General features: G+C 35.4%; 1 protein-coding gene across 1 annotated transcript in view; it reads left to right on the forward strand.

Moving 5' to 3' along the window:
• Positions 1-10,471, forward strand: part of LOC149621145 (uncharacterized) — a 31,238-nt gene extending 20,767 nt beyond the window's left edge. Inside the window, exons 9-14 of the mRNA XM_089854715.1 lie at positions 1,290-2,476; positions 2,598-2,665; positions 7,337-7,407; positions 7,474-7,675; positions 10,135-10,187; positions 10,304-10,471. Of these exons, the coding sequence (XP_089710841.1) occupies positions 1,290-2,476; positions 2,598-2,665; positions 7,337-7,407; positions 7,474-7,675; positions 10,135-10,187; positions 10,304-10,471 (1,749 nt within the window). The remainder of the gene's footprint in view (positions 1-1,289; positions 2,477-2,597; positions 2,666-7,336; positions 7,408-7,473; positions 7,676-10,134; positions 10,188-10,303) is intronic.
• Positions 10,472-14,967: the final 4,496 nt, after the last annotated feature.

Here is a 14,967-nt window from a genome sequence, read left to right on the forward strand (position 1 = left end):
TTGATCAGACATCAACGAATTCACAGTAGTGAAAAACCCTTCAAATGTGATCAGTGTGATTATGCATGTAAGCGGAAGTATGTTTTTATCACACATCAACGCATTCATAGCGGTGAAAAACCCTTCAAATGTGATCAGTGTGATTATGCCAGCACAATGAAGTATAATTTGATCAAACATGAACGCAGTCACAGCGGAGAAAAACCCTTCAAATGTGATCAGTGTGATTATGCCAGCACAATGAAGCATAATTTGATCAGACATCGACGTTATAATCACATGGACTAATAAAATGGATTGTATTTAAGCATACTCACTAATATAAAACTTGGAAAGAACCATTTCAAAATGTGTTAATTGCGCAACGTGTTTTCATTTTCGTTTCACACATTGCTGCTCTTGACAACTGTAGTAGATGCTCAGTAAGAAAAGGTTTTCGTTCATAGAAAGATTGTAAAAACTAAAGTCCTAACGTCACGGAATAGTCACCGGAAAGGCTATATGGTTTTATAAAATTGTGGAATATAACAAGCCTAACGTCTTAACGGGAAACTGGTAGTAATACGATGTTTGTGTTTGTTATTTATGAAACCTTCACGACAATATTTAATGTAACCCTTTTTCTAAACTATAATTAACAATATTTAATATAACAAATGGTATATTAGTAATTATATCTTCGCTATTAAAGAGTGATATTTTTACCATAATAATTCATTAATCATAATTAGCTTCTTTACTTTATCTTCGTCATCACTTCTGGTGCTAGTTGGTTTCAGCAGAATCGAGAGACTGCAAAATTGTCGCTAAGCTTAACTTTACCGTTGAATTCATGATTGTGTTTTTTTCACTTCTTAGTAGGTGTTATCATGCACCTACAGAGGTTTAATGGCAGAATATGGCTGTTCATATTGTCTCGTATATTATGTTATACGTATATATGGGGAAGTTTGCATTCTGTTTTACACAAGTGTCTAACGTGGGATCAAGTTTGAATCTTCCACGTTCTCAACGCGTATATTAGATTTGGTAAGGTCAAACCTTTGGAAACCGCTGTTTCGACTCGGACATGGATTATTATTGTTTCTGAACTTGTTTCGTTTGCCTTTGTGTCTTTTCAAGCCTAAGCATAACCTGTTATATCAATTGCCTTTGAACATTGCAATGTTTGTGATGCGAGTTGTTTGATATCATATGAGTTTTTAATTTATTTCCTTTCTCTAGGAAAATCCAAGAAAAAATGTTCAACTCGATACAAATGTTCACCTGAAAATGAAAGAGATCTTGAACTTGACATTCGAAAGGATACCAAGGAAAAACGCTTCAAATGTGATCAGTGTGGCTACTCTAGTACGTGGAAGTCTCATTTGATCGAACATCAGCGCATTCACAGTGGTGAAAAACCCTTCAAATGTGATCAGTGTGACTATGCAAGTGCGTGGAAGAGTGATTTGATCAGACATCAACGCATTCACAGTGGTGCAAAATTCTTCAAATGCGATCAGTGTGATTTTAAAGGCACGTGGAAGAGTAATTTGATCACTCATCAACGAAGCCATAGCGGTGAAAAACCCTTCAAATGTGATCAATGTGACTATGTAAGCACGCGGAAGACTGATTTTATCAGACATCAACGCATTCACAGTGGTGAAAAACCCTTCGATTGTGATCGGTGTGAGTATGCCAGCACAATCAAGGGTAATTTGATCATTCATCAACGCATTCACAGTGGTGAAAAACCCTTCAAATGTGATCAGTGTGGCTATTCTAGTGCGTGGAAGTCTCATTTGATCGAACATAAGCGCATTCACAGTGGTGAAAAACCCTTCAAATGTGATCAGTGCGACTATGCAAGTGCGTTTAAGAGGGATTTGATCAGACATCAACGCATTCACAGTGGTGCAAAATTCTTCAAATGCGATCAGTGTGATTTTAAAGGCACGTGGAAGAGTAATTTGATCACTCATCAACGAAGCCATAGCGGTGAAAAACCCTTCAAATGTGATCAGTGTGACTATGTAAGTACGCGGAAAACTGATTTTATCAGACATCAACGCATTCACAGTGGTGAAAAACCCTTCAAATGTGATCGGTGTGACTATGCCAGCACAATCAAGTGTAATTTGATCACTCATCAACGCATTCACAGTGGTGAAAAACCCTTCAAATGTGATCAGTGTGACTTTGCAAGTACGCAGAAGATTCATTTGATCACACATCTACGCGTTCATAGAGGTGAAAAACCCTTCAAATGTGATCAGTGTGACTTTGCAAGTACGCAGAAGATTCATTTGATCACACATCTACGCGTTCATAGAGGTGAAAAACCCTTCAAATGTGATCGGTGTGAATATAGATGCAGTAGGAAGAGTAGTTTGATCAGACACGAACGCATTCACAGTGGTGAGAAACCCTTCAAATGTGATCGATGTACGCAGAAGATTAATTTAATCAGACCTAAACGCAGAAAACACATGTATGAATAGATGGATGTGTGGGACAAAAACCATATTTGCTCGTCTTCTGTAATTAATGGGCCGAAACTGTGTATGTATCAATCCATAAAATTTCTTTATTCTAAATTGTATTAACGGAAGCGCCGCGCATTTTCATAGAAAATACTCTTGGGGCACCATATCCAGTTGTAACACGGCCATTTTCAGAAGTAATTTTATATTAAATGTAATAGAATTCACATAGAGGATGTTAAAATAAACCAGGTACTTTTTTCGAATTGTTCCAAACGTTTTAGCTTTTCTTCTATCGAACCATTTTCATTTCTGTTACCAGCCAGCTCGGAACTTTCATTAATTTAGAATAAAAACTATCAATATAATATATTTTGGAATTTTGCTAAATTACCTTGAAAGGTAATTTACGCTGTATCTTACGGCGTAATTTACCATTTTCCTAAATTGCCGTTATTTTTGGACCCTAGTCCCGGATCTTCATTTGCGTCTTTAATTACTTTAAATTACGTGATCAGCTTTCAATAGAAATAACAGATACACGAAAATTGTCGAATTATAAACTTGTTTTTCCAGTACTTAGTAGGTGTATCACGTATAGAGGTTTAATGCCTCTATTTTACTGTTCTATAATATTGTGGTGAAAAACCCTTCAAATGTGATCAGTGTGACTTTGCAAGTACGCAGAAGATTCATTTGATCACAAATTACGTGATCAGCTTTCAATAGAAATAACAGATACACGAAAATTGTCGAATTATAAACTTGTTTTTCCAGTACTTAGTAGGTGTATCACGTATAGAGGTTTAATGCCTCTATTTTACTGTTCTATAATATTGTAACGAATATTTTATCATGCGTTTATTAGTATAACTTTGCATTCTGTATTTTGTCTCAGTGATCGGATTTTTATCTAAATATATTTTCGAAAGTTGTTGATTTTAATTTTTCTTCTTTCCGAATATGACCAAGCTGCCTGGTTTATATCGGTAACACTATGGGGAAGTTTTAGAAGTGGTTTGATTAAGTTATTTTCTACACTAGTAATGCGGTGAACCCCCAGCCATTAAGCTTGTTAAGAACGTCCTATTCTGGACCCGTAACATATTTAAATGTGTGGGACAAAACTTTCACACTTTTTTATGTTGCTTTTAAAATTGTGCATAACGTATATTTGAACTGTAGCACTTACGACCTTTCATCCTCTTGAATAGATGAAATAATAAAATGCCCTCTTTCCGAAGGGTCTTTGCTCATTTCTTATTATCGCTGGTACTACTTAATTCGACCAAAACTATTTTAACAAAGAGGGGGTGCCAGAACGCAATAAATAAATTGGTAACTTTTCTTTACGCGGCGTTATCTAGCATTTGATTCACTGAAAATCCGTTGTTAATGGTGAGAGCAAAGAGAAGCTTAAAATACGGCCGTTCGATTTTTGAGCCAAGGTTTCTTCTCCATTTAAGTTGATGTTCATCCCATCTATTTTATATGCTCGTTTATTCATCAGCTAACGGTTTTGATCAACAATGCTTCTTTCCATAAACACACTGTTTTCGGTCGCCTCAGTATTACATTTTAATGAAGTTCCCTTGAATGTTACTGTATTAGTGTATTTTCGATACTAAATAAATGATATATGAAGTTTTCATATTTTGTATAATTATAATCGTTAGGGGAAAAATTACAGGAACTGTCTAACCTCCACTTGGCTAAACTTACGACAATTGTTCGCGCATCTATTCTTATCATGCTTTTAAATGATTCATTCTATGAGAGCGGTAGCTCTATTAGATAATTAGATAAGACTTCATACCGACTTTAATGTATAAGGATGGTTTTTTGATTGGTTATAACTTTTTTGTATCGTATTAACTGCTTTGAAAAAATTACACAGAACTACAATTCGGGCCCTAAATATGTGGTTAAAATGTCAAAGAGATCCATTTAATAGTTTATTTTATAAAAAATAAAGTTGCTAAGGGTGGTTTTCATTTCCATAAAAATAATCATAGATTTTGACGAAAACCTCGAAATTTTCCCATAGAAATAACATGGGAAAATATTATCTTGTGGTAGCCGTCATGATATAACTATACGTTTGTTTGTTTTGAAAACGGTTTTAAACGAAAGCCTCATATTTAGTATTTGTGCTTTCCAGCTTTCATTGATTAATTTTAAGTTTAAGTATGTTTAATTTTAAATTTTCAAAATTACCCCAATCTGCGTTATTTAAGCATGGATAATAGTCAGTTTATGATGTAAGCATGGTTAAGGCTATTTGGTCGAATTTTCGTAGTGGTAAAAAAACAAGAGAACGTAAGCTTGTGTTAGCTAACAAGTTAAGTTGGAAAAGGACCCCACACATGTATATTAAGTTAACAAGATAACCTACGATTGGTAATTAAGCTAGATTACCTACGACTGGAAATTAAGCTAGATTACCTACGAATGGAAATTAAGCTAGATTACCGACGACTGGAAATTAAGCTAGATTACCGACGACTGGTAATTAAGCTAGATTACCGACGACTGGTAATTAAGCTAGATTACCGACGACTGGTAATTAAGCTAGATTACCGACGACTGGAAATTAAGCTAGATTACCGACGACTGGTAATTAAGCTAGATTACCGACGACTGGTAATTAAGCTAGATTACCGACGACTGGTAATTAAGCTAGATTACCGACGACTGGTAATTAAGCTATATTATCTACGACTGGTAATTAAGCTAGATTACCTACGACTGGTAATTAAGCTAGATCAGCGACGACTGGTAATTAAGCTAGATCAGCGACGACTGGTAATTAAGCTTGATCAGCGACGACTGGTAATTAAGCTAGATCAGCGACGACTGGTAATTAAGCTAGATCAGCGACGACTGGTAATTAAGCTAGATTACCGACGACTGGTAATTAAGCTAGATTACCGACGACTGGTAATTAAGCTAGATTACCGACGACTGGTAATTAAGCTACATTACCGACGACTGGTAATTAAGCTAGAATACCGATGGCAGGTAATTAAGCTAGAATACCGATGGCAGGTAATTAAGCTAGATTACCGATGGCAGGTAATTAAGCTAGAATACCGATGACAAGTAATTAAGCTAGATTACCGATGGCAGGTAATTAAGCTAGATTACCGATGAAAAGTAATTAAGCTAGATTACCGATGACAAGTAATTAAGCTAGATTACCGATGGCAGGTAATTAAGCCAGATTACCGATGACAAGTAATTAAGCTAGATTACCGATAGCAGGTAATTAAGCTAGATTACCGACGGCAGGTAATTAAGCTAGATTACCGACGACTGGTAATTAAGCTACATTACCGACGACTGGTAATTAAGCTAGATTACCGACGACTGGTAATTAAGCTAGATTACCGACGACTGGTAATTAAGCTAGATTACCGACGACTGGTAATAAAGCTAGATTACCGACGACTGGTAATTAAGCTAGATTACAGATGACTGGTAATTGAACTTGATAAGTATATGACATGTGTTGGTGCTCAGGTGTACGGAATCTTTTTATGGTATAACTATGTACAGCTTCCTCTGTATTGCATGTGAAAATGACGGGAAAGCAATTTGAGTTTGATCGGACGTTCATTGTCAAGTCAAGCAGTCAGGAATGACAGTTTTATAATAGATGGTTGGTTAGTTCAAACGCGTTTACTAATGTATGCACAATGCCCTAATACTTTTACTCTCCTAAGGTTTCTGAATTTGAATTAATATTAAGACTGAAGTAACAGATATTAATAAAAACTGTCATTGTAGACAAAGACGGGAAAGTGTAAAAGATAAGTGTAGAAAATGAATTGCCAGAAGTACAGATATTGAAATTTTTACTTTTGAAGACATGATCATAAAACATCGATTATTTTAAAAAATTCTTATCTTAGTTTTTTTCACTAAAATTAGTCAAAATATTTTGTCACGAAACATGTGCATCATTTCAAAACCAGTACGCGTGTACATTTTTTTTTATACCAAAAATTTACAATGAGTTTTGAGTATTCGGTCCTATAAGGAGAATAAAATAGTCAGAAAATGGTTGAAAAAATACTGTGTGAAAATCGTAGTCGTTATTTTGAAAGTTTTAAAAGTATCAAAATTAACGTGATGTATAGGTCCCAAAATATCTTTTGAACATTAATAACTACATCACAGTCAAACGGCCTTTGTAATTTTCTGCTTGGCAATATTTCCAATTATAAAATATAAAAATTGGAGTATTTGAACTAAAACCTAGTATCAAAAAACTTGAAGATACCATTTTTTTCTGGAACTATTATATAGAGCAAAATACTTGTGTAAATTATGTAGAAAAATATATTGAGTTTAATGAAAATTTGGTGAAAAAAAAACTAACATAAGAATTTTTTACAATAATCGATGTTTTATGATCATGTCTTCAAAAGTAAAAATTTTAATATCTGTTACTTCTGGCAATTCATTTTCTACACTTATCTTTTACACTTTCCCGTCTTTGTCTACAATGACAGTTTTTATTAATAACTATTATGATCCTCGTATTTTTGTAATTAAATCAGTCCTACATACTTTAGAATTAGTCTCATCGCGCAGTAAGTTCGAATGAACCTATTTTAAAACGATTCAACGAAAATTAATTTGCGAACAATGAAAAGTTGAAAGTACAACCTTACGGATTTCCATTTATTTAAGTTAATCTTCATCCCCTTTTTGTTGATATGCTCGTTTACTCTAGGCTAACGCCTCAGTTGATCAACTCACCTTTTTTCTGCATTTTCGTGCGCATTACCTTTTTTTATGAAATTCGCTTGAATGGAATTGTATTTTTGATACTAAATTTGTGTTTTTTATATTTTCTGTAGGTAAATTCCAGAAGAAACGTATAACGGGGACCAAATATTCAACTGAATATGAAAGGGGTCTACAACGTCGCGTTAGAAAGGGTAGCGAAGAAAAACGCTTCAAATGTTATCAGTGTGAATATAAATGTACACACAAGAGTAATTTGATCAGACACGAACGCACGCATAGTGGTGAAAAACGCTTCAAATGTGATCAGTGTGACTATGCCAGCACAATGAAGTATAATTTGATCATCCATCAACGCGTTCATAGTGGTGAAAAACCCTTCAAATGTGATCGGTGTGATTATGCTAGCACAATGAAGTATAATTTGATCATCCATCAACGCATTCATAGCGGTGAAAAACCCTTCAAATGTGATCAGTGTGACTATGCCAGCACTAACAAGAGTGGTTTAATCATACATCAACGCATTCACAGTGGAGAAAAACCCTTCAAATGTGATCAGTGTGACTATGCTAGTAATCGTAAGAATCTTTTAATCGCGCATTATCACACTCACAGTGGTGAAAAACCCTTCAAATGTGATCAGTGTGACTATGGATGCACTCAGAAGAGTAATTTGATCCTACACAAACGCATTCACAGTGGTGAAAAACCCTTCAAATGTGATCAGTGCGACTATAAAGTTACGCAGAAGAGTAAGCTGAACGTACATAAACGTAGAAGACACATGCATGAATAGATGGATTTACATTTTAAATGTGTTGGACAAAAACCGTATTTCATCCTCTTCGTAAATGAATGGGCCAAAACTCTGTCGCCATTTTCAGAAATAATTTGAATTGAACTGGGTTTCATTTTCAAATCCTACAAAACAACATAACAGTAATGTTACTTTTCATAGTTAAACAAGATTAACGTTAAAGGGAGATATATACACACAATTTTTTAAAATACAATTTTTGTTAATTTAGCGTTATTTAGATTTAAGACAAAATCTGAGTTTAAAAATACTCATATATTTTGTGCAAATGAAAAGTTAATTCACGAAAATAGATCATTACTGGTATTTGTATTAACAATTTTAAAGTAGCTACATGTAAAGCGTCTTTTTCCTTTCGAACAAGTCTATTTTCAGTAACGTGACTTGTTTTGCATTCTTTTTATGGGATTTAATATGAATTTGTTCCAGTTGCCCATGTAAAATGTTTTGTAGTCACGGAGAATTTTGCGCGATAATTGAAAATATTTTTTTAATAATATTTTACAATCTATTTGAAAAGTTACAAACTTATTTAAAAAACTCAAGTTCAGGTAAGTTAATCTGTTTCTAATTGTTGAAGCCTGTGGTCATTTAAGATATTAATGTAATCGTATTGTCAGCGTTTTAAAAACCTTTCATATACGATTTGAACGAATTGTCAGAAATAGACCCGTTTCAAAAAGGGCGAGGGGCAAAGTAAAGTATGCTTCACATAGGGTTACTGGTTACAACGGAAAATCAGAAAGGTAAAAGAGATAGATAGTGGAAAACATAGAGTAAAGATAAAATATTAAGTCCCGCCTCCGTTTCCACCCTCCACCCACCCATGAGGGGGATTGTCCACTATCACGCGCGCACCGGACGCCTTTTTAGGCCTTATTATAGTAAATTCCTTCTTGGTTCTATACCCAAAAAGAATTATTGGCTTACCTTTATACTATATTTCGAAAAAATGAAGTCGTTGTGTAAATAACGTTTTTATTATACAGTTAAATAATATCACGATAATAAGATGCTGACAGTGTTATCATCGCTAAGTTTATCCAGTTGTCTTATATTAATTTAAGACTTGGAAAGAACCATTTCACAATGTGTTAATTGCGCACCGTGTTTTCATTTTCGTTTCACACTTTGCTGTTCTTGACAACTGTAGTAGATGCTCACTAAGAAAAAGTTTTCGTTCATGAGAAAATTGTAAAAGCCTATCGTTACGGATTAATCACCGGACAGGCTATATCGTATTATAAAATTGTGAAATGTAACTAGCCTAACGTCTAAACGGGAAACTGGTAGTAATACGATGTTTGTGTTAGTTATTTATGAAACCTTCACGACAATATTTAACGTAACCCTTTTTCTAAACTATAATTAACAGTAATTATATCTTCGCTATTAAAGAATATTTTTTCCATAATAATTGATTAATCATAATTTGCGTCTTTCCTTACTTTAACTTCGTGATCACTTCTTGTTCTAGTTGTTTTCGGCAGAAACAGCAAAATTGTCGCTAAGCTTAACTTTACCGTTGAATTCATGGTTGTGTTTTTTCACTTCTTAGTAGGTGTTCTCATGCACCTACAGAGGTTTAATGGCAGAACATGGCTGTTCATATTGTCACGTATATTTTATTATACCTTTATTATGGGGAAGTTTGCATTCTGTATTACGCAAGTGTCTAACGTGGGATCAAGTTTGAATCTTCCACGTTCTCAACGCATGTATTAGATTTGATAAGGTCAAATCTATGGAAACCGCTGTTTCGATTCGGACATCGATTATTGTTTCTGAACTTGTTCTGTTTGCCTTTGTGTCTTTTTAAGCCTAAGCATAACCTGTTATATCAATTGCCTTTGGATAGTGAAATGTTTGTGATGCGAGTTGTTTGATATCGTATGAAGTTTTAATTTATTTCCTTTCTGTAGGAAAATCCAAGAAAAAATGTTCAACTCGATACAAATGTTCACCTGAAAATGAAAGGGAGCTTGAACTTGACATTCGAAAGGATATCAAAGAAAAACGCTTCAAATGTGATCAGTGTGACTATGCTAGTACGCGGAAGGATGATTTGATCAGACATCAACGCATTCACAGTGGTGAAACACCCTTCAAGTGTTAACAGTGTGACTATGGTAGCAAGAACAAGAGTAATTTGATCAAACACAAACGCATTCACAGTGGTGACAAACCCTTCACGCAGAAAATTAATTTGATCACACATCAACTCATTCACAGTGGTGACAAACCCTTCAAATGTGATCAGTGTGACTATGCAGGTGCGCGGAAGGATGATTTGACCAGACATCAATGCATTCACACTGGTGAAAAACCCTTTAAAAGCGATCAGTGTGATTATTCTTACACACGGAATAGTGATTTGTTCAGACATCAACGCATTCAAAGTGGTGAAAAACTATTTATATTTGATTAGGCCCACATTCAGCCTCGAACAGCGTGGGAAATAAGGCGGTGGGCGCCGGTGGCACAGGGCAAATGACCAGTTTAAAAATTGCCTGGACCAGTTTAAAAATTGCCTGGACCAGTTTAAAAATTAAATCGGAGGGGGGTCAGTGGTCCACGGGACCACTAAGAAAATTCAAGGGTAGCCAGAGTCCTACCATTATCTCTCAACTATTTCAATTACCCACTTCTTTAGTTTAGCAAACTAAACACTGGCCCAATGTCCAGTTTTAAAAAATCCTTATTTCCCACCATGGCCTCGAACCACTCAGCATGGCTGACGGAAATACGTCACTAGTCGATTCGTTAATCACGTGTTTTAATTATAGTCAATGATTGAGACAGTAATTATGTTTAAAATGATAATTAGGGTTAAGAAAAAGAACCTTGGATTGTTTATATTGTTCGTCGTTATAAGTGCGGCGTTTTACTTCACTCGCGGTCGTGATTACGTCATGATGAAATTTCAACCAATGACCGAAGAGGATGATTTTGAATCTGATGATGTGGTTTTTTTTTTCATTATTTCGTCGAGCTAGGGTCACAAGGGATCATACAGCTCCAATACTATATACATATACATAGATAGTTACATAGTCACAAGGGATCACACAGCTCCAATACTATATACATATACATAGATAGTTATATAAAAATGTGTCTGAGGGTTAGATCACTGCCAACTCTAATACTAGGCCTTGAAATGTACAACAGAAGCATTTTTATGTGACATTTTGAATTTGCGCTTAGTAACCGTTATATGGCTCTTTTCTGAGGCGAATTTTCGCGATGACGAAAGTAAATTCGTACTGCGCAGTCTCGCATGACGTCACGTCTTTCGCTTATGGCGGACCAGGGTGGGAAATAAGGATTTTTTTAAACTACTAAATAACCTGGCCCAATGCCCATGACCATTGACCAGGGCACATCGTCTGCTAAACTAGAGAAGTGGGTAATTAAAATATTGGAGTTTATAATGTCTGTGTCCGAATTCAGCTGTCAAAGAAATCTCCTCCTACCTCTCCTAAGCTCGCTCATTGGTCAATCCAAATCAAACTTAAGGCATTTCATTGGCAGTGGCAGTTTTTGGGAAAAACTTAAGGGCTGTGATAGGTTGAAATTTCCATGCAGACGCCATTGACACGTGTCAAAACGTACAACAAATTTAAACTAGTATTTTTCGAACTCGGAAACCGTTCAGCATCATGAACCGGTTTATTGACCGGTTTTTTGCTTTCTTTTTCGAGCCGAACTTAGCAGATTACACTTCGTCGTTGCTAACAGTTTCCCATAGTTTTGAATTTGCCGCCTGTTTAAAACCTCAGAAAAGCGACATCTAGCGTCATTTGTGAAATCCTAACTGCCACCCCCTTTTTATTCCTATCGCAAAGCCTAGTATTAGAGAAGGCAGTGGTTAGATAGTTATATAATTATATTATAATTTATTATTCTATGGAGAATGATGATGATTATTTGCCTGTAAGTTTTCCCACGGAAATTATTGAATATGAAGAAGAATTTAAAGTTCAAAAGGATGTTTTGTATCAGGTGATTTTGGAGTCAGTTTAATGACGTGGAATATTTTGAATTATACGAATATGTACGCGTTCGACTAGTGTATTTAATCAGAATTAGTAAAATAATAAATTGAGTTAAACACCTTAATAATACAAAAAAATTAAATTTCGTAATAAAATTAATGAACTTCTTAACGTTACATGTTTGCTTGTTATTTATGTACAGTCAATTAAGCCTTATACACCCGTAACATTTAAGCAAGTAATTTTGACAAATAAAATTCTTATGTTTAAACATTTTTAAACTTTAGGTGTACTATATAATAATAATCTTGATTTCACTTTAACACACAAGAAATCAGACCAGTGTAACTATCTATTGAATTTACAGTTTTGTTTTGCAAATTAATTTTTATTTATCAACTTTAAGACTTCGAAACCTTTTTAGTATAATCTATGGCCAGGGATAAATTCAATTTTAGAAGTAGGAACGGTTAGTATTTACTTCAGTTCGACTCATAGCCCAGCATAGACCCCTCCCTCCAACACGTAACGAAAATTTTAAATTATCCTATTGGTTCACTTAAACTACGTTTTGATGACGTTGCTGATGGGGGTGTCGAAAAATACGTAGTTCCTTTTTGCCTCTATCTCTATGACCCGACTTTTATTTCATACCCCCCATCCCGGGGAAGGGGGTCCGGGGCTTTGACGCGCGCCCACATTACTCTGTTCTCCATTCCTGCTTCTAAAATTAAATCTATCCCTGCTATGGCAAAATAGAATGTATTGCAACACATGTCGCAATGAAATTTCTGGTCATTCGAATCAATAGAATCGAATGGGCTATGACTTTCCTACTTGGAGAAGAGAGTGGGATGGAGACTTCATATCTTTACCTATAAAGTAGCCTCTATAAACACATCTATGGCAACTACGTTCTCCGCTGTTTCGGTATGGGGTAATACGGTACGAAAACGTCAAAGATGTCCATTATGTCTTAAAAATAGAAACTACTCTCATACAAATACAATGGTGCTACGCGGCAGAACTTAATAATCAACTATGGAAGGGTAGTGGCGTCCGCAAGGTACTCCTGGAGACTTTCATTGCCGCACATGTCCCACCAACATTTTACTCCAGCCCACTATCTCCTCCAAGTTAACTCATTGAGCTTCCATGGAGCAATGAAAATGGGAGAAGTATTTGAGGCCACCAGTTAAAGACCGTTTCTGCAGAATCAAGGTCTGCAATTTTTATTGTTCCTTGATAGCGCTCATTCGCCTTGAAAAGTTCATATTTAGAATTGAATAATTCTCTCTTTGAAGCACTTTATTTAAAATTTCAAAAGGGAAATTAGGGAATGCTCTATGCCCGTGCCAGGCTGCCAGCGTGGAAGCGTGCGGCAGGCTGCGTTGCCTGCGTGCCGCCCTTAAACCATCGTCTGCTACCATGACTGCTACACAATTTAAAGCGGAAATCTGCTCACGATTCGCCCCTAGAGTTGTACTTGTCCGCACAGCTTCAAAAAAATCCAAGAATGTGCTGCCACCTTTAATTTTTAAGGTTGGTTTATGATCAGACCTTTTTTTTCTACCAGTGCTGGACATAAGTTGCCATTTAACAGTTTAGACTTAGAGCAGACGACGGTTTGAAGGCGCGGGCTGTCTATTATTCTAACTTCATGCTGTGAAAGGGTGGTTTGTTTTTGATTATTTAGATGGTCTAAACTGAAATGAAGGTGTAAGATTTACTTATTATATTTGAGAATGTTCGGTCACTCGGGAAAAAAATAAAATAGTTTTATATTGAACGCTTGTTTTATACTCTTTTTATTCCAAAATTTTGGTTTGCGGATGTGATCCTACATAGCCACGATATTGAAATGCATTCGTCCTATTTTAGTAAGTATTTAATTTAGTTCAGTGACTTACACTTGGTCTTACTGTGTGCTTATTATAATGATAAACCACAAATACAATACATTGATCCTTTATTGACGTTGAAAAGAAATAGATTCACCTTTGCGTTTGACTAATTTAGTTTCATAATTGTAATAGCAAATAAACATGTTTGAGCCCAATTCTGCCACACGTAATCATAGGGACAACTTACTGTTTTTAATATATAAACAAAGTGAACAAATAAACCAATTACTTTCAAAAATATACATACATTTATATCCAATACTCGAAAATACTCCTCCGCGACGGAAGTCGCAAATATAAATACCACGGACTACAACTACTACTTTGACCTGTTAATTTTCATGTTTAAAGTGAGAAATGGTCTCTTCCCAGAATATGTAATAAACTGGTTCCCAAAGGGGAATAATAATATAAGAACACGTGGAGACAAATATAACTTCTACCCTGAAAGTTGTAACTCGCGCGTTAGAGACAAGAATGTAAAATTCAAGGCATAAAATATTGGAATGAACTAGAAAATCACCACAAAATAATAACATCAATAATGCTTTTTAAAGATGCCATGAGCAATCACGTGGCACAGAAATTAAGGCAATGAGGCTGGGATTATCTGTAAACAGGCTCTATACTTTTAATCTAAGTTATTATCCATTACTTTTATTTATTAAATTAACTCTGGACATCATTGTAAATTAGGACTCCACCTTAATGATTGTTCCAATAAAAAGCCAATATTATTATTATTATTGTAAAACCTTGCAAGAAGTTCACCGCGGTATCTGATTCTAAAATAGAAACTCAAAATATGCAATGGAAATATATTTTGAAGTCGGTCAGCAATTCCTTTTCATATACTTTCCACTGGAAAAATCTTGCTCCGCGACAATGGCGCTAATTTCACCTAGTGCAGTTTAAGCTAGGTAGTGTCATTTCATCCGTACCAAGCGACTCGTGGATGTGGAACCCTTTAATTATAGTCATTATTATTGTGGGAGGAGTCACGTCCCACCACTGATGCCAAA

This window comes from Phalangium opilio, unplaced genomic scaffold, assembly GCF_054372755.1.
Source record: "Phalangium opilio isolate 3A_F unplaced genomic scaffold, DU_Popi_V2 ptg000209l_1, whole genome shotgun sequence".
NCBI lineage: Eukaryota > Metazoa > Arthropoda > Arachnida > Opiliones > Phalangiidae > Phalangium > Phalangium opilio.